The 26,331-nt window shown below is 42.7% G+C and overlaps 3 protein-coding genes across 9 annotated transcripts in view; 2 read left to right on the top strand and 1 right to left on the bottom strand.

The window, feature by feature from the left end:
• add1 (adducin 1 (alpha)) overlaps positions 1–6,571 on the top strand; it is a 42,818-nt gene extending 36,247 nt beyond the window's left edge. For 4 of the 7 annotated variants that reach the window (XM_036529294.1, XM_036529289.1, XM_036529291.1 and 1 more), the window contains one exon: positions 3,637–6,571. In XM_036529294.1, the coding sequence (XP_036385187.1) occupies positions 3,637–3,998 (362 nt within the window). In that variant the 3' untranslated portion in view covers positions 3,999–6,571. Of the gene's footprint in view, positions 1–1,205; positions 1,241–3,636 lie in introns of those variants that run through there. The other 3 variants (XM_036529293.1, XM_036529295.1, XM_036529292.1) reach the window with 2 other exon arrangements.
• A 1,425-nt stretch (positions 6,572–7,996) lies between these two features.
• nop14 (NOP14 nucleolar protein homolog (yeast)) lies at positions 7,997–20,140 on the top strand. The gene is made up of 19 exons (XM_036529288.1): positions 7,997–8,122; positions 8,738–8,930; positions 9,174–9,308; positions 9,545–9,686; positions 10,013–10,158; positions 10,399–10,533; positions 11,030–11,152; positions 11,297–11,428; positions 11,580–11,913; positions 12,319–12,449; positions 12,632–12,717; positions 13,078–13,213; positions 13,425–13,526; positions 14,473–14,626; positions 15,961–16,120; positions 17,123–17,270; positions 18,172–18,290; positions 19,007–19,162; positions 19,467–20,140. The coding sequence occupies exons 2-19, from the start codon at positions 8,748–8,750 to the stop codon at positions 19,561–19,563; spliced, it is 2,619 nt and encodes an 872-aa protein (XP_036385181.1). The 5' UTR covers positions 7,997–8,122; positions 8,738–8,747; the 3' UTR covers positions 19,564–20,140.
• A 1,009-nt stretch (positions 20,141–21,149) lies between these two features.
• On the bottom strand, positions 21,150–23,399 carry LOC118777641 (desmin). The gene is made up of 3 exons (XM_036528747.1): positions 22,934–23,399; positions 21,713–22,381; positions 21,150–21,214 (listed from the first exon to the last, which is right to left on the bottom strand). Exons 1-3 carry the CDS (start codon positions 23,397–23,399, stop codon positions 21,150–21,152), a joined length of 1,200 nt encoding a protein of 399 aa, XP_036384640.1.
• Positions 23,400–26,331: the final 2,932 nt, after the last annotated feature.

Below are 26,331 nucleotides of genomic sequence, written 5' to 3' on the forward strand. Positions count from 1 at the left end.
CCAAAAAAACGAAGTCCAGAAAACGAGGTCCAAAAACAGGCAATGTCAAAAATCCAGCAAAACACAGCAAATCATACCAAATCGAAACCAAAAAACGTGGTCAGGAAAAATAGGCAGGCAGGCAGAACAGGAAAAACGGTTTGTAGCGACACAGACGAACTTAGACGAACTAGCAACGAGACATGAAACAAACGGGGAATATACAGGGCAAGGCTAATGAGGAGATGGGATGCAGGTGTGCAGGCAGGCAGGTGGAGCCGGTCAGGTAATCGGGTAGGCGGAGACAGGGCGGAGAGCAGGGCAGGGCTGGAACACAGGGAAAAACAAAAGCACATGGACAGGGAAAACAAAAACAAACCCGGCTAAGAAGCTGCAGTCCTGACGTAAGGAGGGCTATATACAACTATATATTACATTACATTACACTGCCTTATTTTCTCCTCTTGGGCTTTATTACATTTGGATTACACCTATACTTTTGAATATGGGTATATTTTAGAATACAAAATGTGTTTATGGCATAAATATTACCATTTAAGCCTTATGTTAAAGTAAACCAAATATAGTATGGTTTACCTTGCCATAGCTGATACAGAAATGGAGGATCACCAAACAAGTGTGTTAGGCCTCTTTATTGACAAAATGTAATTTAAAGATCTGTTTCCAAATTTCATTACATAGACCTCAAATTAGGAAATTGCCTCCTTAATTGAATTGGTGTAAAATCAAACAGACAGTATGGATTTTCTTTTGAAGTTTAATGTTCCTTGAAGAGGACTGTAGTCATGCTGGTCACAGTCCTTTTTGGGTAATTGCAGATACTCAAAACAACTTGCCTCAATAGCATTTCATTTCTCTAAGGCCTTGTGCTTTCATGACTGCATTAGCCATGGCAAGAACTGTATGCAAGGGGTCGCCTTGTAAAGAAGGGGAGGGGAACTGTAATCTGGTTGAATCAGTCGATTTCTAAAAGCCAGGTGTAATCTAATCTCAGACTGTCTTATGAGGTTGTATCACTTGTCTTTTATCTTTCCCATTCACCTCTCCATTCTCATTTCTGGGGTCTTGTGAGAATGGCCTTTGTCCATTCTCTTTTTTTCCTGGTGTTTTATTTTCTTTTGTTTTAACACGGTGGCTGTGATTGACCTGCATAGACATTTTTTTCTACTTGTGCTTTTTCTTCTTTGTGGCTGCGTTACAATCAGGAGATGGAAATGCAAAAGAGTACCTGTTGCCATAGTAAGTACTGTTCCACATCCCATGCCTGTGTTCTGTTCCTATCTCCTGCTCGCATGGCTTCACTCTCCTGCATTTCTGTGGCCTAACTTGTCAGCTGGGGCTCTCTCTCTCTGTCTCTTTCACACTGGACTTCTCTTCCTTCCTACTTCCTTTTGGTGACAGGTGCTATTTCAGAAGTCTTTTCAATCAGCAGACGTCCTTCAGTTCTCACACATTTGAAATTGGAATCAAAATCAGCCGCAGTTCTGGATCCTGTCTTCAAGATCAGAATATGCTAGACAAATAAAACGAGAAAACCAGTGTTGTTGCAAAATGAGAACTGTCGCAAACTGTATTACAGTCAGGTTCGTTGAGGATGCAAAGATGTCAATGTGTTTGTATCCAAAATTGTATCTCAGCACAGTGTGACCCCAGGTGGTCATGGTTTAACATTTTAGCACAGCTCACTGTGTGCAAGGCTGATCATGAGTCATTTATGCTAAACCGTTCATCTTTGATTCAGAGGTATGAAAAATAAAGACAAAGGGATTGAAATACTCTGAGATAGACCTAGCAGCAAATATCTGTACAGTAACCTCTGTTCTTTCTTTTTCCCCTCTCTGGAGTTAACAATCCTTCAAAGACATCTACAGTTTTCAGTAAAAACATAATAAAAAGTGTAAAATCTTTAGTCTTTCACGTAGAATTGTCCCATGACTTACAATCACAGGTAATGTATTAAAATGCTGACTTGTATTTTTATATCCAGAGGAGACCCATATCAGGTATAACATTTTCCTCATTTTATTGTTTGGAGTGTGGCTCTTTCTAGAATAAATGCTTTATTGATGCTTTGCGGATGAAAGCTTGCCTTAACCTAGCATTACATTACAATTTTCAGTATCATTCAGGGTCCCGGTTTGTCCCTTCCATTGCTCCTAGCCTGGAAATATATAATATACTTTTATGGAAAGGGAGCCAAAACCTGCAGAAAGTGAATGTAGTTAGAAGATGGTCAGTGTTTGACATGTAGATGTCTGTAAGAGAGTTAGATGTTTGTAAGAGATCTGTTACTGAGTAGTAGAACTAATTAAGCTGACACCCTTTTATACTAGCAGGAATCAGACAGCAGAAAATACAAAACTGTTGTTGCAAAAAACATTGAAATATATGCAGTTATATTCAGCTCAGAACAGCAGTTCAGTACTGCAACTGTGGCAGATAGGCCCCAGAGGCATTAGTTTCAGAACACTACTGGGTGAATCACACTCTCAGCCAATAAATAGCTGCAGTGCCTCTGTGCAAAGTTACCATTGCCACATCATAAATAAATGATGAATATGTTCTGCAAGGTTTTCAGCCCTCTGTGCATTAGGAAAATCCCTACTGCTCTCTGCTTCCCCCTGCTGGCCAGTAGGGCATTGGCAGCAGTACACTGTGAAGAGATAGTTGAACACACGATGAAATGAATACATATTTGAAAACCCTAATACAGAGATTATTCTAATTGACCTCTTCTCCTGTGGGATACAGTTCTGGGACCAGTAGATGGTCTGTTCTGTAATAATGTTTCTGTGGAACTTCTGGTAGACAAAAGTAAGACTCGGATGACTGTAGGTACATCAGCCCTGACAATAATTTAAATGACACTTTTGGAATTCCTTCATTATGAAGAACGTTATGCTTGAGCGCTGTTTGGCTAAATGGAGCTTTGAGTTGGTAGAATGGCTGGTTTGTGTTTTATGTAAGGATTGTGGTTAGGGGACAACCTCTGTGAAACCATGAGATTTGTTGTGTGATGGATATGGGAATGTCCCCAACACTTAGACCTTGTGCCCTCATATAGATTGTTTTTCTCAGGTATAAACTACAGGGTGGTGGAGTATCGTACAGCAGGAGAATGTCATCAAAAAATGTAGTTGTAGTCTTGGGCAGAATTATATCCATTACTTTGGCTCCTTTTTAATACTGAGTCAGAGATTAATAACCAAGCATCTGTCTCTCCCTTGTTGAGCCATCTGTGTAAACAGAACTCTTATAAAACAGAGGTATCTCCTGCAACAATCATCCTTACACTGAAATGCCTCTAAACTAATGAATGCAATAGCATCATCTGGAAATGTAGTGACATATCATGAAGCTGGAATGACCCCAGAAGATTTTAGATAATTGTGTGACCTTTCAAGACGGGAAATACTTACTAACAAAAGTTATCCCGTGTCACCCCGCAAAGAATGCCAGTTTAGTCACATCTCTTTATAAAGCACTGGTTTTGTTTTCCTCCTCCTGGTGAAATAGAGCAAACAGAGCACTGTATTGTTGGTTTATCCTTAAGTCGACCTTGTGTTTCGCTGCAAATACAACAGCAGTTACCAAAACTGACTCCTCCTCCTCCTCCTCCTCCTCCCACCTCCACAGAATCCCAGCAGGAGCAGACTTACAAGGATGAGAGTGACGCCGCCACTTTAAGACAGACGCTCCCTGACCTGACCCCGGACGAACCCTCTGAAGCCCCCGCCTTCCCCCCTGATGAAGCCCCTGCCCCCAGTGAGACTGAGCAGCCGCCCCAGCCCGAGGACCAGGAGCCCCCGGCTGCCTCCGATGCGCCCGACGCACCGGAGGCGCCCGAGGTACCCGAGGCGCCTGAGGTGCCCGAGGACACCGCGGCGGCGGCCGACCAGGGCAGCGACGAATCGCCCAGCAAGTCCCCATCCAAAAAGAAAAAGAAGTTCCGCACTCCCTCCTTCCTGAAGAAGAACAAGAAGAAGTCCGAGTCCTAAAGCTCTATCTCTGGGGGCAACAGGCCACACCTTTGAATTTTGATTATTTTACTCGTTTGGCTTATCTAGTGTTCACCTCTAGTGTGTGCCAATTTTTAAAAAAGGGTCAGATTGCCTAAGATTTTAACACAGTCGCTTTTAGTGGTGAATGACTGCATTATGTCTGGTCAAGTGCAGTTCTGTGGCTTGTTACGCATGTCTATTTAGGTCCACACTTGAAGTGAGCAGTAGAGTTTTATTTACATTATTTTGAGTATTACTAAACCCAATTAACCACTAGTATGTCTTGGGATTGTATCAAAAGTGTCTTTTTAAACAAGGAATGCAAAAAAAGCTTTTATTATGTCATTTACCTGGTGATGATCTATGATCTTAAAACTATAGACAAAATGCACGGTGCTAATTCTTGATGTCCAATAGCATTGAACCTTTTCGTTCTGGCACTAAAGGTGATTTAGGGGTCCAAGGAAGGCTTTCCTTCTCTATATAAAAATATAGGATATCATGGCCATGGCCTAGTTAGACTACCATTTATACTCCATATTTATATACTCCAATGTATTACTTCAGACTTAAATACACTTAAATTAAAACATTTTATGGATATGTTCCGAATTGGAAAAGCACTGAGTCAGTAAATTTAAATGACATCTCCCAAAGGTATACCAAGAATAGTCATCGTGAAAGATGGTTTCTATGGCCCTGCTTGCCAGGAAACCAGGGGTGTGGCAGCAATATTTTATCCTTCTTTCCCATCTATCAGTGATAGTTTTAATGCTAGAGATGCTTAAGTCTCAGAAACAACATAGTTTTCTCTTTGCCCTCCTGCAGGAAAAGCATCTATAGGAATACAAACCTGCAACTAATGTATTTCTTGTTTTCTCTTTTGTTTTGTATTTCTTTTTATTTACTAAGGTAGGTTCATAATCGGTTTGACTTGTGTGGAGCTATTGTGTTGCCTATATTGCGTCCTGAGCCATCATGTCAACACATTGGAAGTCTTGCTGAAATCATCTATAATCATAAGTATTAAGGCGGAGGTGTGTTTTCACAGCGTTTCCAAAAACCACTGGTTTCTGAAACCAAGGAACAGATACGTTCATCTTTAGGAGGCGTATACATAAAGCTAGCTGCACAAAAAATGGGGAGAGCGACATTAGACTTTTGTAAAGAATAACATGTGGTGCCTTCCTGTGACTGCAAGTCCAGCCCGTATCTGTTTATCAGTTTTTCTCCATCTTGTATGGCTGTGCATTTGAAGCCAGAGCAAGACATGGCTGAATACTGCACACATCAGATATGTGCTAGCCTCTGTTGTTTGGCCCCACCCTTTTCTGATGTGTCATTGAATGACTGACAAAAAGAGCCCATCCTGGGGGTGGAGAGAACGGAATCGCATATCTCGGCTTGGACGTCTTTCATTCAAATAAGAGTTTTTCCCCCTCCCTTTGGAAGATTTAAGGAACCATGTATACACACGAGGAGACAAGGCAGCAAAGGTGATCTGTGAACACTAGATAAGTAGGTATTCTTCATCATTAATGTAAAGATAGTCTAGAGATAAATAAAACATTTCTTCTCATACAGAAGAAATGCTACATATATGGTGAAGCAGCATAGTTTCATCCTGTTACATTTTCCGTCTTCCCATTTCTTTGGTTATGTCTCTTCCATCACGACTTAATGCATTGTCCGGAAGACGATAGAAACAGGAAGTTTATATAACAAGAAAAAAGGGACATTTTCAATCTGTACCATGGAGTGAGTTCACATGGTCACTGATGCAATCTCATACTGTCCTTTTTTATGCTCCTCAAAAAGCATTTGGGATCTTGCTTAGTTGCTGTGAGTTTTTTTTTCTGTGAAAGCATGTTGAAGCACCTAAAATACCACTGCCTGGCATTTTTAAAAAAATTACACTTTGGCTTTGAAAAGCAAACTGAGGCTAAAATAGGATTCTAGACAATGATGCCTCACGCAAGCTGAACTGCTGCCCCACCACGCCACCTAAAAGTTTCTAATGAATCCTGAAATGATAAACTTGAAAGAGGTCCATTTTAATCACTCTGACACAATGACATTAACAACAGTAACAAGTAACAGCTGAGGCAAAGTAACACTATGGCATATAGAAATTGGGCAGACATTGATACTAGATCAGTGTCAATCACATTTGGTCTGTGTGAAGCTTGGTAAAAAACCACTATAAATCTGTTCTATAATTTTTTGCAAAACAGTAACAGAAAACGTGTTTCTTGAAGGACTGCATGGCATAAAAAGGCTTTGAGCTTGTATAGTTTGTCTTCTGTACATTAAGATTGTAACCCTCTTTCCTTTGCTATATTGTGCTTAATTGACATGTTTAAGTAATAACAGTACTAAGACATCTGTCAAATTTCAGTTGTCACTTAGATGTTGAGTTCTGTTTTACAAATGCAGTTACTTTAAATCTCTTACTTGTACTCTCTGCACTATTTTCAGTACCTCTGTGTTACACAGTACCATCTCTGTCACAGCGCTTTTTTTCATGGCACTGTTATTTCATCCATGAATAAAAAAATCTTCAATTAAAACCATGTTTGATTTAATGTGAGCTTGGTTGGGCTGATGGGATTATTACAGGAGAGGGGAGAGGAAGCCACCTGATTTATAATATCTCTCAGAAAAAGGTTTGTTCTGAAATTAAATGATTACTATATATAAAATAGTATTAGTAAAATGTGCAAAAATGATGCTATGGTACAGTACTCTGCTTGTGCGTTTGGCTTTCATTGATCTTGTGTCCTTCATGATGATTATTTCTGAAGTGTGCCAAAAAATTGAATCTTTTGCACATAATCTGTCATTTGTCATAATCAGAACAGGTATGCATGCACAGTGTTTACCTGAACATTTTGGTTCAGCGAGTGACAGCCCTGCAGAACATGACCCATCAGTAATGGAAAAATGAGAGCATCCTTTTCTTGTAGAAAAGCATACAGGAATATTTGTCCTGTGGCATAGGTCGTCAGACAAAATGCCCCAACAACACATAGAGCTAGAGAGCAGGATGCAAGCGAATGAAGAAGAAAGGCTTATGGGTGCATATGACACGCTTCTGTGTTGGTTTCTTAAGAGATGCATGGAACCTCACCATTTGTGTCTGTGACTGTAAGAGGAATCTCTTAAATATTTGGGGCATTTGTTGACTAACTCACTGAATGAGTAGCAACTGCAGTAAATACGTTTTACCAATTAAGACATTAGGGCACCAGAATTCTTAATAGTGCCTATGCAGCACAGTGGATTTGTGATGAACTGATTTAAAATAAAATATTTGCTGTGCTTCATGAAGGTGAGTGCAGAAGTGAACTACTCACTCTGCCGCGCTCTCAGATGCTGATGCAGATATTGTCCACAGGAGAAAATTGAGCATATAATACTCCCATACCGTAATGCTACAGCTATCAAGAAAATCTCAGCAGCCCCAGCTGGGTGGATCCAACACATAATTCCAGTAAATGTGGATGGCAAATCCTTTCAGATAGCCAACACCTTTATTCCATGTTGATTATCAGCCTTTCAGATCTTTGTTTTGGCTTACCCTACTTTTAAAGCACTGTTGTTATTGGATGCGTTTGAAACATACACCAGGGCTGGCCCATGCCCAAGAATGTGTTCAAACATGCCTTCTTATTTTATTGTTGGAACACTAATTTCATTCTGATGCGCCACCATTGTCGAGCTTCATAGCAGTTTTCTTTAGATCTTATTTCCTTGTTGTTAAATGAAATACTTGACACAGCCATGCCAAATGAATCGCAAGGAACAGCTGACTTACTGCTCTGTCACATAATGCTACATGATAAAGGATCTGAAGAAAAAACAGAATGGGATGACGGAGTTCATTGGATGACCACCACTAGATGGCAGTAAGAAAAGGACATCATAACTGATTGAAAAATGTCTTGCTTCTTGTTGAACTCTGACCCCGATCCTCAAACATGTTTTTACTGACATGGCCCGGCAACGTGGGTCAACCTGATCGTCCCCATGTTATTTTAAACATTATTTATCCTTATTATATGGCTTAATTAAGCTACAGCAGTGATATATTTTGTTTATTCGAGCTTCGGCCGTTACAGGTAAGCTTTCCATTATTTTGCAAAATGGGTTGCTAGCTAACTAGCTGTTTCTTCATATATGCTGGCAAGCAAGTTAGGAAGCAAATGTTGCTTTGCTAAAATGTTGAATGCTGGCTACTGGCTAGCTGACAGAGTGACTAGCTGCACAAGACAACTAGCTACTTTGTGCTGTTGGTAGCTAGCGATCAGTATCTACTTGTGTGCTTATTACTCTGTGCTGGACATGAGTGTAGCTAACTAGCTTGGTTAGGTGCATGGTTGCAGCTTGTGAGAACTCCAGTCCTGCTAGCTAGCAGCTCGCTAATGGTATTTAAAAAACTATTGATCTGTTTGGCTTTATTCTAGCTAGCTAGCTTGCCAGTAAGAAAACATAGCAGCATTTCATGTGCTTTTTGACGGTCCTTTGTGGGTGCTTTGCTGAAGTGGGTCCTCCTGTCCTCCTTACATGTATGAGTACATTTTGAGTCCTGGGCAGTTTGAGGGGTTTGTTTTGCTTGCTAACTAAATTGGGTATTTTTATGCCTGTTCTTAGATGCACATAAATAAACATGCCTAGCTAGGTAATGATTGCCAGCGGAGCATTTCACTGTGTCCGATTTTGTTATGGATCCTTAGGAAATTACAGATGGGGAAGCCACAGAAAAAGAACAGTCTGTCGGATAAAGTCCGCCGGACAAAAACTTCCACGGAGATCAAGAACAACCCCTTCGAGGTGAAGATCAACAGAAAGAAGTTTGACATTCTTGGTCGGAAGAGCAAGCACGATGTTGGTCTTCCAGGAGTGTCCAGGTCGAAGGCCATTAAAAAGGTACGTCACAAATTAACAATGTGCATCTTCAATTATCCATTTACTCCTTTAATTCAGTTACTCATTAGAGCACTCCATTTACTCATTTAATTAAGGTGAAAATGAGAAGATGCAGGTTAACTTTGAAATACCATTGATCTGTCCAGTTCATTCCATGACTGTAATCATTGAATGATTTTGGTTAAATTGTTACTGTAGTGTTTTTCACGTGGTTTACAAACTCTTTTTTTCCTCCCCCTCCAGCGCAAAGAAACCTTACTGAAGGAATACAAACAGAAAGACAAGTCTAATAAGTTCATTGACAGGCGGTTTGGTGAATATGATACTAAAATGGCTCCAGAAGACAAAATCTTGAAGAGGTTTGCCATGGAGAGACAGGTATGTCATTGTGTTATTCCTGACGCCATATGAATGTGAATGTGCCATTAGATGCATGTGTTGTAAAGGTATAGTCAGAGTGATGCTAAAGCAGAATTAATTTCCAGGTACTGTGGTGTAACTGGCTTTTTTCTTAATCATGCCCATGGTTTCCACTCACCCTACAATTTGTCTGGTAAAACACATAATTCAAATCATCTGTTGAACGTGTTCTGTTTGTTGTCATTGGTTGTTAGCGTGTACATGAGAAGAAGGACATCTACAACTTGAATGAAGAAGAGGAGCTGACCCATTATGGCCAGTCCCTGGCGGAAATTGAGAAGCTCAATGATGTGTTGGACTCAGACAGTGAATCTGAGGAAAAAGGCCTGCTTTCTGGTATTTTTTTTACCTCTTTACCCCATTCATTTTTGTTCCTTGACTCACAGGAATTGTATTGAAAACATAGTATTTAAAGGTAGTAGTAATGCTCTTAAGTTGATATTTGGGTCTTTTAGTCTTTTGGTGTTTTTTGTCAATACCATTTTGGGGTCACAAGATGTCATTGTGCCATTGCTGAACTAAAGTCAATTATTGGAGGAACTGCTCTTTATTCTAGCTGTCTTTTTCTCTCTTGCACAAAGGTTAGCTAGATGGTATTTTGATAATGAGACTTCGTAGGATTTTTTTGGCCTTCTTACATGATGGTGCTTGCCTTTTTTTAGCGGAGCTCACTGCGTCGCACTTTGGTGGGGGAGGGGGCCTGCTGAGAAAGAAGACTCCAGGAGAGAAAGATGATGAGGGAAGCCAAAAGCCAAAGTCCCGCCAGGAGCTGATTGAGGAGCTGATCATGAAGTCCAAGCAGGAGAAGGTGAGGGCACCTCAATTCAAAATGCTTGGATAAATGACCAAGCCTTCTAAAACCCACTGAATTTAGCTGCTCTTCCAGTTAAGCAAGATTTATTTGTGTTTATTGTGAGCTTGAGGTGTTTAATGAGGAGTCAGGTATGTAGTAATGTTTAGGTCTCTATGCCAAGTGATTGTTGGTTGTAATTCCTTGAGCCAGGTGCCCTACCAGCAGTAAAATGATACTGTTCCATCTGATTCTCAGAGAGAACGGCAGAACCAGAAGGAAGAAGCTCAGGAGCTGACGGAGAAGCTGGACCAAGAGTGGAAGTCCATCCAGGGTCTTTTGTCCCACAAAGTCCCCAAATCAGAGCGCAAGGAGGATGAACAGAAGCCCAAGGTGAAATGGGGAGAAATGTGACCGCTCATTTTCATAGCTGGCAAGATATAAAATGGTTTAATTTTCTATAACTGTAATGATTAGGAAAAACACATTCTGTCCAACTTTGCATTTCCCCCCAATCAGTGGAATGTATAACATGGGGATTTATGAATGTAGACTTGGCGGAGTAATGGTGATCTTTACATGTTGCAAAAATGTACAATTTCTAGAGTTAGTTACCTTTCCGTTAAGTTGATGGCTGTGACAGTTCTGATGATACGCATGGTAGATCTGACATTACTTGTCAAAAGTTCTAGCAAGTAAAATTCATTCTTTTTCTTGCTTTTCATTTTGTTCATGAACTGAATGGGTTGTTTTACAATCAAGGGCATACTTCTTTGCTCTCAATCAGACTGTAAATGGTAACATTTAAACCAGCCACAGGGGGAGGCGAGACCAGGGGACCTCCCCCTACAGGACATGTCTTATGTGTGCATTTCTCTTTTTCCTCCAGCTGGATGAGTACGATGTGATGGTGCGGGAGCTGGGCTTTGAGATGAAGGCTCAGCCCTCGGAGAAGATGAAGACCCCGGAGGAGGTGGCGCGGGAGGAGAGGGAGCGGCTGCAGAAGCTGGAGGTGCGGGGGGGGGGGGGGGGGGGGGGTTTGCTCCCTGATGCTGCCAGTCCCTGTTGCAGCTGCGAGCGGGGTCTGGATTCACCTCGATTTTCCCTTTGAACCGAAGCCCTTCCTCTGTGCTGACAATGTGCTTTTTCCACCCAGGCTGATCGGCTGCGCAGGATGCAAGGCGACTTTGAGGAGGAAGGTGCCAAGAAGGTGGCTCACCTGTCTGCTGACGACCTGAACGACGGTTTCATCCTGGACAAGGAAGACAAGCACATGCTCTCCTATCAGGTAAGAGACTAAATGTGGAATGACCATCACTTGTTTGTTCGTTCATCCGTCCATCCATTCATTCAGTCATTTATGAATTCGCTTATTCAAGCATTCACTTATTCTCTGTTGATGGCCCATATCTATCTCATTCCTCTCTTGCCTTTCCCAGGATGGGAGGTGGAATATAGAGGAGGAGATGGAGAAGGAGGAAGGGGAGGAAGATGATGGTGAGGAAGGAGAGAGCAGTCAGGAGGAGGAGGAGGAGGAAGAGGAGGAGGGGGAGTCAGATGCAGAGAGTGAGGATGAGGAGGAGGAGGAGGGCAGCGATGAAGAGGACAGCCACTCCGACCTGGACTCTGAGGAAGAGAGTGAGCATGAGGGAGAGGAGGCAGAGGAGCCAGCAGGAAAGGAGACTCCAGCCAAACCTTCCGTCTCTCTGAGCGAGGAGGAGAAACGCGCTCAGCAGGAGGCCGCCAAAGCAGAGCTCCCATATACCTTTGCAGGTAAGAGTGGCAGTGCCCCAAAGCAGAGCTCCCAGACACCTGAATGATTTTAAATGTTTGCATTTTCAGCTAAAGGAGATTTCATTTGTTTTCTGCACTGAATATATTAAAAAAAAGTTACATTCATGATTTAAGTCCTGGAATGGTATGTAATCAAAGGGTTTTTAACAAATTTGTGCACACCCATTAGTGATTAATGCATTGCATATTTTGAATTGCAAGCAACCACTTTGCTGTGTAAACATGGTCAGGCAGTCAGACCAATACTAGATACTGAGTACTGCCCTCTAGTTGTCGTGGCAGAGAGAAGCTACATTTAGCTCAATGCGTATATGCATATAAGCTCAATATGCTTTGGTGGTTGTGTTTTCTTGCAAACTGCTTATGTTTCTCTTTCTCTCACAGCTCCAGAGAGCTATAGTGACTTGAAGTCTCTAATCCATGAACATTCGCCTGAGAAACAGTGCCTCATTGTGGAGAGAATACAGAAGTGCAATCACCCAAGTCTAGCAGTTGGCAACAAGCTCAAACTACAGGTGAGGGCCAAGCTGTGGTTTGGACACACACGTAGTTGTATAGGCAGTTGAACGATTACGTATGGGAGCAGTTTTCTGAATGAAATTAGTTGAGAATCAGTTAAGAAATTAAGAAAATAGTTAGGAATGAAAATTTATTTATTTATTTATTTTTAACGGATTGCTTTTTGTTTATTTTGCAGAAATTATTTGGGTTCCTTCTGGAGTATATGGGAGAGCTGGCTACCAGCAGTCCTCCTAAACTTACTACAATCAGTAAACTCATCCCGTAAGTACCGGGCTCCTCCTCCTTTCTCTCCTTACATTCATTGGCGTCACCTGCAGTACACCTGATATCTTTTCCAAAGCTGAATGGAATTAATGATGGTGTGTAATTTGATAGCCTGTCAAAATGGAGTGTTTGGCCCCGTTATGATTGGAGTGTTTGTGCCCAAAGGGTGTAATGGAGCTTCGGTGACTTATACTTCACTGCCATGTATTTGACACAGCCAAGCATGAAGGGACTGGGCGAGGACAGAAATGGTCCATTTGGGACAGGGCCCTTTATATATGAAATGTTCATGGCCCAGATATCATCGGACAATCTGTTTCCTCCTGTTTTACTCAGATGTCTGTCTGTTCCCCTCAGGCAGTTATATGGCCTCTGCCAGCTGTTCCCGGACGCTGCATGCAAGGCCATGCAGACCGTGCTGAATGACAGTGCTCATGAAATGGAAGAGGCTATAGAGGTCAAAGGTCGTGCGGCTTTCCCAGGCCTAGACATGGTACTTGCTGTTCATTAACTGTTTGGGTTAAATCCTCATGACTTTAATAGCATTATAAAGGCCAGATTGTTCTATATGTGGAACTGTTTTTCCTTTGAAATGAAAATTGGAAGATGTCTCAGTAGGCAAGGCAAATTAGAAAAGGGCGTTGTCTGTCCAACACTCTGAGTGTGAACAATATGGAGGCTGAGGAGTTTGTCTTATCTTTCAGCTGGTTTACCTGAAGATCACTGCTCTTCTGTTCCCCACCTCTGATTTCCGACACCCTGTTGTCACCCCGGCAATGGTGTACCTAATCCAGGCGCTCAGTAAGGTCAGCATTTATGTAACAGTCTGGATGTTTGAGCACAGCATGTGGTACAGTATGTGACTTGCCCTGACATCAACTCCAACTCTTCCCTTCTAAAAGAACCATGTGATCACTGAGGCAGACTGGACACGTTGTACGTGTTTTAATTTGCCCTGGTTAGGGACATGTGCTAAGCAGATGACAAATAACTTGTAATAAACTCTGTGGTAAAGTGGCTGTCTGTATGAAAAAACATGTCATTTGAGCATCCAGTGTTGAGCAGAATTCAGGGAGTTGGATGACCTTTCCGTGCTGTAGATATCTCTGATGTGTTATAAGCCTCATTGGAAAACATCTTTCATGGGATTTCATCATCTTGTGTGCTGATTGCAGCTGGAAATGCCACTGGGTGTGTTCCCTCTCTGTGGACTTTTAAAGGCACCTAGGGTAGTTTGATGAGAAGAGAAAACTCAGGGAAAGTTTTGGCATCAGCACACCAATCCATTTTAACTCTGCCTTGTATTGGCATTTTAGGTTGCCTCATTCAACTAAAGACAAACTGAGGTCATTTTCACAATTGTCGACATTTAACAGAAAACCTTCTGAGAAATACCCCTGGGCAATGTATTAAACCTAGAATTCCCTCAGTAAATATCTAGCTGTATAAATAATATTGCAAATAATAATATTGTAAACTTTGTAAGTCGTTCTGGATAAGAGCGTCTGCTAAATGACAGTAATGTAATGTAAAATCAGTTTCATCAGCTGGTGACTAGCTCCAGTTATAGATATATAGCACAAGTGTAAAGCAAACTTATTTTGCAGAACTGAATTGTGGGTTACCCTTTGCCTCTCTACTTTCCCTCCAGCTGGACAAAAATGAAAGGATACTGGTGCTCTGTGTGTATCACATGTTTTTTGAAGGCTGGCTTCCTCCCACACGCTGCATCTCGTGCATGTTTCCTTGCAGTGTCCCGTGACCTCGCTGGAGGATGTGACCTCAGGGCTGGTGCTGTGTTGCCTGGCGCTGGAGTACGTCGCCCTCTCCCAGCGATTCGTCCCCGAGCTCATTAACTTCCTCCTGGGCGTGCTGCACCTGGCTGTTCCTGACAAACGATCGCTGGGTACGGTCATGTGACCGCTGCTTCCCTCCCCCTGGTCGTCACTGTTGCATTCCCCTTGGTCTGTGTTGTTTTTCAGTACAGCACCGCACAGTAAATGCAGCGTGTGAATGCCTGCGCAGTATGCTTTTGATCATATGCGCTCTACTGTATAAGCAATGGAGATGGCACAGATGTTACACTCATGAGACCACAGTACAGATTGAGGTTTTAGAAATCTGTTGTCAAATCCTCTTCTCCAGGCATGCTGTCCTCTGTTCAAACCTCACTGCTAAGCTTCAGTAATAAAATGCCATGTGAAGTAGCTGAGACTTTAATGAAAACCCGTATAAATAGCCCCTGCAATGTATGCCACTACTGTTATTACCTCCAATGGTGCCAACATGAAGTCAGTGCAAAGAAAGGGCTTCTAGCAGTGACAGAGGCTGGTGAAATGCCTTCATTGCACTGTCATTTCCCCCATTCGCAGCTGGGGAAATCTGAAAGGAATCCCTGCCAGCACATATCTCACCACTTCCAATTTTATAACTTTTCCACTGATATGAAACTGAATGTAATAAACATTGGGCAGTAGGTTTATGCGTGGTACAGTGACTAGAACACACCTGAGAGCTTTTTTCACTTTGTATGAGTCTCTGTAGGCTGCTCTCAAGCACTTTGTTTGAAGTGTTTAAATGGGAATTTTGGGGGACATTCTGGAAAGAGACTAGATTGAAAGATGTGGAACTGACTGAGAGAAACTCTCAATTTTAAGAATCTTTGATGGATTTCTTCTTAAAAGTGTCCACATGATTGTAAGATGCTTACTTTTCCTTAAACATTATTTTAAAGGGCACCCTCCTAAAATGATCAGTTGTATACTTTACAGTTATAACTGCATATGTCATTCGAGTTTGAAGTCTATAGTAAGCGCTCTGGAAAATTAACCCCAGGGAAAGTGTTGAATGCCACACAGGCCCAGCTTCTATTTCAAGGACAAATTATGAATGCACATTACATAAAGCCATACCTTTTCCTGTTGTTGTTGTTTTTTTTTGTTGCTTTTTGCATTGTTCACTTACTTCACAGTAGATGAACAGTAAATTCATATTTAATATAAGTGTTGTTCCTCTTCAACTGTGGTGCCCCCTGGGATCCCCCGGCTTTAACATGATGTTTAGCTCCTATTAGCTAACTAGCCCTCATGAGAAGTCAATAGCATACAGAACAGCAAGTTTGCAGTATACCCCTTTGCTCTCTCTCCCCCCACAGGTTTGGCATCTCCAGGCCTGTTTTTCCCACCTCCACCCTATTAATAAACAGGTGTATCATTGTCTGTCTCACCTGCTGCGTTTCAGGCTACCCCGTGGTGCCGCCCTTCAGGGCTGCGGGGAAAAGCTGTGACCTGCTGGTGCTGAGTAACGCGGAGGCGGCAGAGTCATGGAGCAGGACGCCGCTGCCGCTGTCCAGCGTCAGGGGCCTCAAACTACAGGACGAGCCAGAGAGAGACCGTTACAGGTAAGAGAGAGACCAGTACAGCTGGGGGAATCCATCTGCAGTGTGTCAGAGGAGATGCGATGGGAGAAATTACTGTGCTCCATACCTGTTAGTCAAAACAGCCAACTAAAATGGCTATAAAACTTTTTATATCATGTGGGTCATCATCATTGGGTCATGACGTAGACATGATATTGTGGTTAGATAATGCATCATTGCCCAGTGTTAGATGGCATTGTGTCTGGCATGTAGACAATGCAACACTCAACATAGCAGTTTCACCACAGCAATAAAATCAAGGAGACAGTAATGTTAAGCTTTTTTGAAAATGGCTTACATGACCTTATTTGGTCTGTTTGTAAAGGCACATTGGATCTAGTCTAGAAAGCTGACCATTGACTTGCAGTATCAGTCTTTAGCTGGAGTCTGCTGTTTGAAGATGAAGATACACAGGGGTACAAAGCAGGACACACCATTGTTCCTGAAAAGAGGGAAAAATAAATAGGAGCCTAAACTGGCCATTGTTATTGTCCCCCTCTCTGGCCTTTTCTCACAGCGGTGATACGCTATTCTGACACCAGTCCCACATGCCGCTTGCCCAAAGGAGCTCAATGGGGAAAATGACCTTTGGTTTTCGCATGGGGGTGTATAGCAGCATCCTAATTGTGAAGATTCTTCTCAGACTACCAGAGAGGAATGCTAGCCTGCACGCGCGTGTGTGAAGTGTCTGAAAGCACTGATAATTAGCACAGCAGTGCGAGCCCTGGAGGAGGGCAAGAACACCCCCATAGGGCCAAACACAGTGGTAGAGCGGAGGCTTGAGGGCTGTGGCAAAGCAGGAGGTGGTCTGCTTGTCTTCTCAACCCCAGTAATTTGTCAAATATCTTTCTTTACCCCTCATTTAGTCAAGTTTATGAACACAGCACAGAAGATCACTGTCACAGGCATTGGTAGTGCCGTTCTACAGTAGTGCCCTCACAAAGCGTTTGGCTGCGGAGATTGACCCTAGCGTTCCTGTCATAGGTTGTCAATGCTGGCTACCTGCCTGGACCTGGTGAAAAGGTGTGCCTCGCTGTATAAATCCCTCCCTTCCTTCAGCCCAATCTTCCAGCCCATCAGAACCCTGCTAACTAAACATCTGGCTGTAGAAAGCCACCCTGCACAAATCAAGGTGAGTGTTGCATGCTGTGCTTATCAAAGGATTAACATGTCAATGCTGTTGTTAACACTCAGCTTGAAAATAGAATTGGTAGTATGCTTAATAGGATTTACAAGTTGTGAGTAATATGCCAGAAACCACTTACTATCCTCTACCATTACTGTTAGTACATTATTGGCATAGGATGTTCCCCTTTTCAGCACAAACAATTGCTTACATTTACGTGGGTTTTCCTGTAGTTCCTGTAGTAATGACAAATATTTATCTCTCATAAAATGCATCACAGTCCCTTGTGTCATACATATGACTAAACTATCGATCTGTGAAAGACGACAGGAATTTAAGCGGTGGAGTGCTGTTGCCCCTCGGAGTTTATGATGCCTGTATACAGCATGTGTTGCCATGTGAGCGGGTTTAAAGAGGCGTCCCCTGCTCCCAGTAGGCAGATTTATGGGTTTCGATAGAAGGCGCCAGGCCCTTCAAATAGCTCCTGAAGGGGTGCCCTGATGTGGTGGCCTGGGTAAGCATTATGGCCCTTCAGGAGACTGACCTCCCTGACTGCCAAGTTCCCTGCTTTCCATGGGCGCGGTGCGCTCTTTCAGATATGTGTCACCTCCCTCCAGTACCCAGAGCTGTGGGAGTCGTTCAGCTCCGCGGCCCAAGATGATGTGCCTGAACGGTATTGCCAGAATTTAAAATGATGGCCTCTACATAGCTTTGATGGAAGAGATTAATTAATTAGTTTTTATATGTTTGCCCTAAGATGAGAATTCAGTCTGGGCAACCGCCAGCCCCCTTAAAACAACGCTTAAGCCAGAACGATGACAGTGGAGTTGGAAGTGTTTTTAATGTACGTGGAAAATTTGGAAATGTTTAGACATTTACTCACTGCATGCTTTCTGTTTTTTTAAAGGATCTCCACAGGGAAATAGTGGAGATATTATCAGGTGTATCGGTGTCACATCCTCCCCTTGTGTTTGATAAAAAGAAGCCCATTCCTTTAAAACTGTTTACGCCCAAAATTGTGGAAGTGTAAGTAAAACGACTTCACATCAATGGTTTCCTTATTTTCATAGTTTTTTTGTTGTCCGGCTTGCCAGGATGCATTTTGTGTTAAATGTTGTTTTTTGCCTTTGTTAAAACAAAAAATGTAACTGACCCTAGTAAAACTGTGCTTAAACTTGTTGATGTTCCCTTGGTGTTTATCATAATGAGGAAAAAAAACAAGGTGGAAATCCCCAGCAGGAAAATTACTGGCCCAGCCCTCAGTGTGCGTGGTTTAGCTAGTGAGGTTTAAGTCTCTTAGTTAATTCTCGAGCAAGCTATGTGAATAAGGAAAATGTTACTAGCTAGCCCTATAGTACTCAAACTGACTAATTCTACTGGAAGGTTGTAGCTGGCTACCATAAGACTTGCCCTACTGTTTTAGTTACTGGAATTTGCCAAGCTAGCTATCATATGCTAGCTTTCCAAATCAAGTGTTTCCAAGCTATTGATTTTGGCATAAGATCATACTGTACATGTCTAACTTTGTAACGGTAAATATTGAAAATATATGCTGGAAATAAGCATTTATCTGTTGAAACTGGGGAAAAAAATCAGATGGCATGCCTGTTTGCAGTGTGTTAAAAGCTCAGATGGTATTGCGCTAAGGACTGATAGGAAGAAATGTTTGACAAACATTTTTACTTCCTGAAATGCCCTTTAGCCGTTTTGCCTAACAGTCGTTCTTTTGCTGGTGTCCGCAGACTGGACTACGGGAAGAAGCGCGGAAGCTCGAAGCAGGAGCGAGAGAGAGAGAGGCTGAAGCACAAATACAAGAAGGAGTTCAAAGGCGCTCTGCGGGAGATCCGCAAGGACACCAAGTTCCTGGCCAGGGAGAAGTTGACAGAAATCATGAGCCGGTATGAATACTGCTAAATTCCCCTCAGTCTGTAGCTAGCAGAGCCTGCAGCTACGGTCCGCTTTTCATGTGCAGTTTATCATTTTTTGGAGGAAAGTCAGGGTAGTTATTCATGTGAATGAAAAGGGCATCTGTGTTCTGCATGCCATGGAAGTGTTTTCACAAGGTCTGGTTCTATTACTGTTAGCACACCAAGTGCCACATGTGCTGTTTGTGAGGAGCAGTTATCTGACCTTTGATGTAAAGCTGTGGTATCTCAACAGTAAATGGACTGTTTTGCTGTATGTCTTTGCTGCATTTTTCAGGGATGCGGAAAGGAAGAGGAAGGTGAAGGAGCTGTTTGGCAGCCTGGCAACGCAGGAGGGAGAGTGGAAAGCCTTGAAAAGGAGAAAGAAGAAGTGAGACGGCTTTGCACAGATGGAGAATCTATTTTCTCTGACAAGGAGCAAGTGCAGAGAATACAGGACAGTTGAGCAGCTGGGCATCAGTCATTCTGTACTCTGCAGGGGCTTTCATGCCTTAGTTTTCAATAATCAATTATTTTTTGTATCCCAACTAAATTGGACTCCTTTTCTGTTTTCTATTATGGAGAATTTTTTAAACATCAGTGAAAATATAAATGCCAAGCAGAAATCATTTCCATAAAACCAGAACTAAACTGGTTTAGAGTCTTTTTTTCCCCCACAATGGTCTGTACCTCAATATGCACCCAAGCCGGTATCCAGTGTCTTATTCTGTTGTGATACATGTCAAAGTTAAAGACACGGCATCAGTGTTCACATCAACTGATGATATGCGAGTGTAGACATGTATTACTTTACTGATTATTTCTTTTCAACTGTTAAGAGAGGAATAAAATCTTTTCATTTCTGCTCATGTACATTTTTTTTCAATACAGAAGGCTCTTTTATATATTGAACAGCTGACTGACCATTTTCATTTCATTCAACCTTCAGGCCTTCTCACCAAGGCCTTGGCCACTGCAATACAATAAAAGTTAAATTATGAATTTTGTCCATTCATAGCTTTTCAACCCATTTTGCCATGTTTCCATTGACTTTAAACCTTGGTTCAAGTTGGGTGAAAAAATGATTTTTAAATGAGTCGTATTTGTGGGTCAAATCTGGTCTACATATTATATAACATTTCACATACAAGGGTTGTGTCAGGAATATATGACAGTTTGATTCAGTGGGCCCGGTTTTCATGGGAAATGTGGTGTGCTGTTGTGTAACATCACTATATAGGCACGGTTAAGTAGTTGGCTAACCAAACATGCCGTTTTCTTGTGGTCGTCTGGTTGCATCTAACATCTTGAAGTGCTCTCAGAAAGCAGGTTTCATATTCACAAACACCCCAAAATATATTCTGTGGAATTACTATAACTGTTTTGTGCTGAGAAACAGACGTTTTGGCTGGCTGTGGACACAAACAACATTGTGTTAGGCTGAAAGTACTCTTTGAGTGTGAAGTTGATGAAACTTCAAAAGCTTGTCCACTTCCCATCTCCGTGTCACACAATGCAAAACACTTCTTCGGAAGTGGCAGTTGGGTATTGATGATGTTTCTTTTTTTGGTGTTAATGCTGTGTTTGAAATGGCACTGATATATTCCTCTCCATTAGCACTTAACACTGGAAAATCGGGGGCAATAATTTAAGGTCATGTTAAGACACCGAACATACCTTGAACAACTAGACTTTACACAAGTGTGTAGTAATGGCAAGGGAATAGCAGTCACATGATTTCAAGAGCAAGAACAAACCAGGATGACTGCATGTGCTCAAGTCCAAGCTTTATTAAGAGGCTACACTTTAGTACATGTAAACTTCATTGGTTACATTAGGGTGGGGTCAGGGAACATAGAAGTGGGTTTTGGGCTGGTTCACAGGAGGCCGGTGTTAACCATAGCATTGCAGGAAATGGGCACTCCTAGTCGAAGGGTTGGGGTTGGTGGCCTTCTTAGGACAGGGCGTGATGGAGGGTGCATCAGGCAGGTAGTCTGGAAGCTGTGTGAGTCTCCACACTGCGGGACACCGAGGTGGTGCGCTCCTCTGTGACTGAACCAATAGCTACAAGGAAGGAATGTTAATTTGGAGGTGGGAGGACTTCAAACACAAACTCTCCTGCTCACACGGCACCAGGCATATTTGATGTTCTGAAAATCAGTACAAATCTGCTGCTTTGGATTGCCATGCTGTTGCAAGATGGGTACAGCACGTGGAAGGAGCCATGCATTGTTAACACTGAATAGCATTATATGTTATATGCTATGAAATATTTACCAGCCTGACTGAACAAATATGATTTCTTTATACTTAATTTTGGAAAATGGAGCTTTTTACATTTATTCTGTATTATATTTATTTCACTGATACTATGAGAAATGCTGACCTAACAAGTGTTAAAATTTGTACTGTAATAGTCAGCCTTTTGGAAGAACTGCAGATAAATAGTTGGCTGCATAAACAATGCAAGGAAACATTCAGAAGGGAACATGGTTTGGGGCATGAACACCTTGAGATGCTAATTATTCACCTGACATTATTCACCTGACACGCCCTCTGAGGAAATGCCCAGCCTCTTCTCCTCGCCCTCCAGGAGCTTCCTGTAGGTGGCGATCTCAGCGTCCAGCTTCAGCTTGATGTGGAGCAGCTCCTGGTAGTCTTGCAGATACTTGCTCATCTCGATCTTGGTCTCACAGAGCTGGTTCTCCAGTTGGGCGATGATGCGCTCCAGGCCGGCCACCTTGTCCAGGTGACCCATCTCCATGTCCTCCAGCTGCTGCTCCAGGGCGGCGTTTCGGGCGCGGAGCCCGTCAATCTGGTTCTGCAGGTCAGTCACCTGGTTGTGGTAGGAGGTAATCTCTTCCTTCATGGTCTTCATCTGTTCCTCGTGCTTGCTGGCGTGCTCCTTCAGCGTGTCGAATTTGCCCTTGTACCACTTCTCGGCCTCCTGCACGTTGCGGGCAGCCACCTGCTCAATCTCGGCCCGCATGCTGCGCAAGTAGGCAGCCAGGTCCGGCCGGTCCACGTCCAGCTCCGCCGTCACCTTGGAGTCCTCGATCTGCTTCATGAGGTCGGCCACCTCCTCGTCGTGCAGCTTCTTCAGGAACTCAATCTCCGCCACCAGCTGCTCCACCCTCTTCTCAAGGTCTGCCTTCTGCAGAGTGGCGTTGTCCACGTCCTGACGGAACTCTCTCAGGATCATTTCTGCCTCAGCTGGAGTGCAGGGGAAGGAGAGAGATGAGGGAGTGATTGATTAACTCAACAATCTTGCATGCAATGTTCTATGACTCATTCTGTAAAATAATGATTCTCTGACCATTTTGCAAATTTATTTCAGCTGGAGATGTGTGAGAAGGATCTCAACAAATTATACTTTAATTTAGGATTTTAATTTGTTCAATTATGTATCAGAACATTTATCATTTCAGTGGATTTCCTAATATATTTACATTTCCACTTAGTCATTTAGCAGACACTCTTACCAGAAAGACTTATAAAAGTGTATGCAAGAAGGTTAGGCTAATGGCAGAGATGACAGTAGATCGTGAGTGGGACAATCTGATAGTAGGTGTCATTATGTAACATGCCATATTCTGTCAAGAATCATAGGAGGTGTGAGAGGAAGTTAAAAAAAAATCTAAATGTTACTAATGGCTAACTAATAACTTATAGCTGCTAGCTCTGACTAAAACTAATAGCTGTTAGAGTATGGTTCATAACTGCAAAACTTGCAGTGATTACGTCGCTGTCCTCACTAGACCTCACCTTTGAGTGCCAGCTCCTCCTCCAGTTTGAGCCTCCAAATCTCGACCTCCTCCTCGATGTAGCCCCTCTCGATGTCGGCCGCTCCCTTCTCATTAGTCAGCCTCTCGATAAGGTCTCTCATTTCTTTGAACTTGAGCTCGTACTCTTCGGCGATGCCCGTGGGGCCCCCCTTGTAGCGGCTCTTCAGGGCCTCCAGCTCGGCCTGCAGTGCCGCGTTCCTCTGCTCCAGGGCCTGCACCTTCTCGATGTAGCTGGCGAAGCGGACGTTCAGCTCCTGCATCTCCTCCTTCTCGTTGGCGCGGATCTGGTGTATCTCCGTGCCCACCTCCACGGCGGCGCCCTGGTAGCCCGTGCGTCCCCGGGTGTACGAGGCGGCCCTGCAGCGCGACGGCGAGGGGCTCTGTACCCGCATCTTGCTGGAGCCGCAGACTGTCAGGGTTTTCTGAGAATAAGACGAGCCCCTCATGTTTCGGCAAAGGTTTGAACCACTTTTGCTTCTTCCTTTAGAATAGTCCTGTGGAGGTGCGGCAAAGCCCTGTATTCTTTTCTCCCAGCAGGCCAACCCTGGAACTGGCCTTCCTGGCAGTTGCTGCAGGCTTTTATGGACCCGCAAAGAATTTTACAGACACCCTTGAAACTCTCACATGTTTTAGACATACTTCAAATCGGGATTATGACACTCTACAAAGACCAGCGCAGCACGCCTCATTAGGTAGCGCTGCATTGTTATGAGAGGCGTTGAGTCTGACCACCTTTCGCGCCCCAGTGCCACATAGCATTGCGAGCATGTATGCCGCTATTTTGCACCGTCCTCCCACTTTGGTCAGAGCGGCAGGGAGAAGGGCATTTTGCACCTGAAAAGATACCGATTGTATCTTAGTAACAGTTTTCCGAAAGAATGGTCTATTCCTTCGAATTGCTTACACAGGAATCAAGACGGGCCAGTTAGGATAGGAGGCATCCTTTGAACAATAAGCCCTTTCCAAAAACAACGAGAGGCTTCCTCTAAGAGGATTTTGTTCATGGGAAAGAGACAGCGTTGGAAATCATTGTGTTTGTTTTTGTAATGGCTCACTCTGTCATACTTAATAACTTATTCATCCCAAAGAGTATTTTAAATGTTTTATGAAGTCTTTTGTGGAAACTGTCATTTCTATTAAAGTAACCCCTTTGTTACAACACAGTTCAGTGGTTTGTTCAGTGTTGAAAACTGTTACAAGGTCTCAAAACTGTTTAAAAAACTGTTACAAGGTAGACAAGATAGTCTGTCTTATTGTGGACATTCAACACATTTCTGCTACAAACACCCCACCCTATGAATTAATGAAATATATTTCACATAATCTTCTGGTAAAACACCATTAAAACACACAAGTAGCGATTCCATGTGCTGCAAGCCACATATGTTTACTATAATAATTTATAATAATACCTTTAACATTCTAAAAAGACCTCAGCCTTTTAACAGTTATATAGATATATTTTATAGAATTTTTCTCAGCAGAATGAACACACTTTTCACGTCACATTTAGTATTCTTTTCAGGATAAATGTGGAGTGATGACCAGCCCCAGGCTGACTGTCAGGGTCTGTGACTGGTGATGACGTCCTCGCTGCTGAGCTGTGACCATCTCTAAGGCACGTGTTAATTATCGAGGAGGCCTCAGATGTGATAGTTTTATGAGTCCATTTTATTCCTCAGACATCACTGGGGATCCAGACACTGACCTGGCATTCCCATGAGCTCATGAGAGCCAGCTACCGGCATTCATAGCATCATGGCGAGCTGAGTCCCAACTTTTTCATCTTTTTCATTTGTATGGTAATTGTAGCATCGTGCGCTCTAGTTAGGAGCATTTGTTTCCTTTTAGCAAGGCACTGTTTATACATGTTCATCCACCAGGTGCCACTGGCTATAACACCCCATGCCAAGGATCCAGGACTCGCTGTAGAACAAAGCTCTTGGAGCTCCCAGATTGAAAGATTGAAATCAGCACCAAGAGAGGGGAGGCTTGTTCTTTAAATATGCTTTGATTTTGCAGATGTCGAATGTTGCATCCTTGCTGCGTGCATGCAGGATATTTCTGGTAGCTGCAGTGTGAACCGGTGTGAGGTCAGATGAGCTATGCAGAGTAGCTGAGGCTGGGGCACAAGAGTTAAAGGAGGGGTCACTGCTGGGCTGGGGAGCCGGGATCGCGTGAGGACGCCTCTGGCATGACATGTCTTTGGTGAAAACAGATTTCGCCTGTTTAAGGTCATATTCACTTTGAACGCATTTCTTACTTTCTGAGAGCTTTTGAGCAGCATATGGATACATGTTACAAAATGATCATGACAAAGCAAATATTTTATTATTCTAAACAACCCCTGTTCTCATGTTTTTAATTTCAAATACATGTGTTGCACACAATACAGAGCACACTTATAAGAAGAATATAAGAAGTACAAGAGAAAAGAACTGGTTGGCATATAGATTTTACTGAAAGAGAACACAAGGTTGGTGTGTTGTATTCTCCCCTTCATATGAAGACTTAGATCAGTGAATACCAATCTGGAACAGAATTAAAGGGTTTTACAGAGCTGTGACTGGGTATATAGGAGAGAGGGGAAACCCTGGATGTTGAATATGCATAAATAAAGTAACGACGAAGTTGTTTTCACAAGCCCAGAATATACCAGATAAACCAGGTTCCACATTTAATAAACATGTCCATGAAGATAATATACGTTCAGTGTAAGATGTAGATGTATATCTTCCTTGTCAACTATGTCAGTTAAAAGACACAGAGATAACTATATGTATAGTGTATGTTCAGTATGTATACAGCATGTATGGCAGGCTTGGCACCAGGAGAAAATACAGAGGGGTGCAATTGCAATCCACAGGGGGCACAAAAATCATAAATACTATGTAGACATATAATGAGACAACTGGGGGTGCACTGAGGTCCATCTGGTGTTGCCAATGCACCTCTAAGCACCCCCATAGCGCCGGGCCTGATGTATGGTATTGTCATCACAGAACTAAATGCAAAATGTAAAATTGACAGTACAAGTGACTTTTTCAATATTTAATATATATATATTTCATATTATTGAATTCACTCTGTAGTCCCGGCAGCACTATCCATTACCATACACTGTCAGCATACACATACCGTGAAGGACACACATACAATTTCCCTTTATTTGCTGCTGTCTGCTTCACGTTTGTAATAAGTGTGAATATCTCCTGGTGCTAAACTGGAAAGAGCCAACTTTACTGTGTTGATGTACATCACATAACATTCAGAACCTCTCTTCACATAAAAAAAGTTTCAACTAATGTATTCTGAATCAAACATCAGTGTAGTCCCTCTTCTCCTCTGCTCTCACCATGACGCTGTAACAGGATCGTT

This window comes from Megalops cyprinoides, chromosome 5 (genome assembly GCF_013368585.1).
Source record: "Megalops cyprinoides isolate fMegCyp1 chromosome 5, fMegCyp1.pri, whole genome shotgun sequence".
In the NCBI taxonomy this organism is placed as follows: domain Eukaryota; kingdom Metazoa; phylum Chordata; class Actinopteri; order Elopiformes; family Megalopidae; genus Megalops; species Megalops cyprinoides.

Coding starts and splice junctions, on each gene's coding strand:
- nop14 (XM_036529288.1), top strand. CDS start 8,748: ATGGGGAAGCCACAGAAAAAGAACAGTCTGTCGGATAAAGTCCGCCGG. Junction 17,271..18,171: donor GCCACCCTGCACAAATCAAG/GTGAGTGTTGCA, acceptor GTTTTTTTAAAG/GATCTCCACAGGGAAATAGT. Junction 19,163..19,466: donor TTGACAGAAATCATGAGCCG/GTATGAATACTG, acceptor TGCATTTTTCAG/GGATGCGGAAAGGAAGAGGA.
- LOC118777641 (XM_036528747.1), bottom strand. CDS start 23,399: ATGAGGGGCTCGTCTTATTCTCAGAAAACCCTGACAGTCTGCGGCTCC. Junction 22,382..22,933: donor GGAGGAGCTGGCACTCAAAG/GTGAGGTCTAGT, acceptor CCTGCACTCCAG/CTGAGGCAGAAATGATCCTG. Junction 21,215..21,712: donor TTCCTCAGAGGGCGTGTCAG/GTGAATAATGTC, acceptor GTTCAGTCACAG/AGGAGCGCACCACCTCGGTG.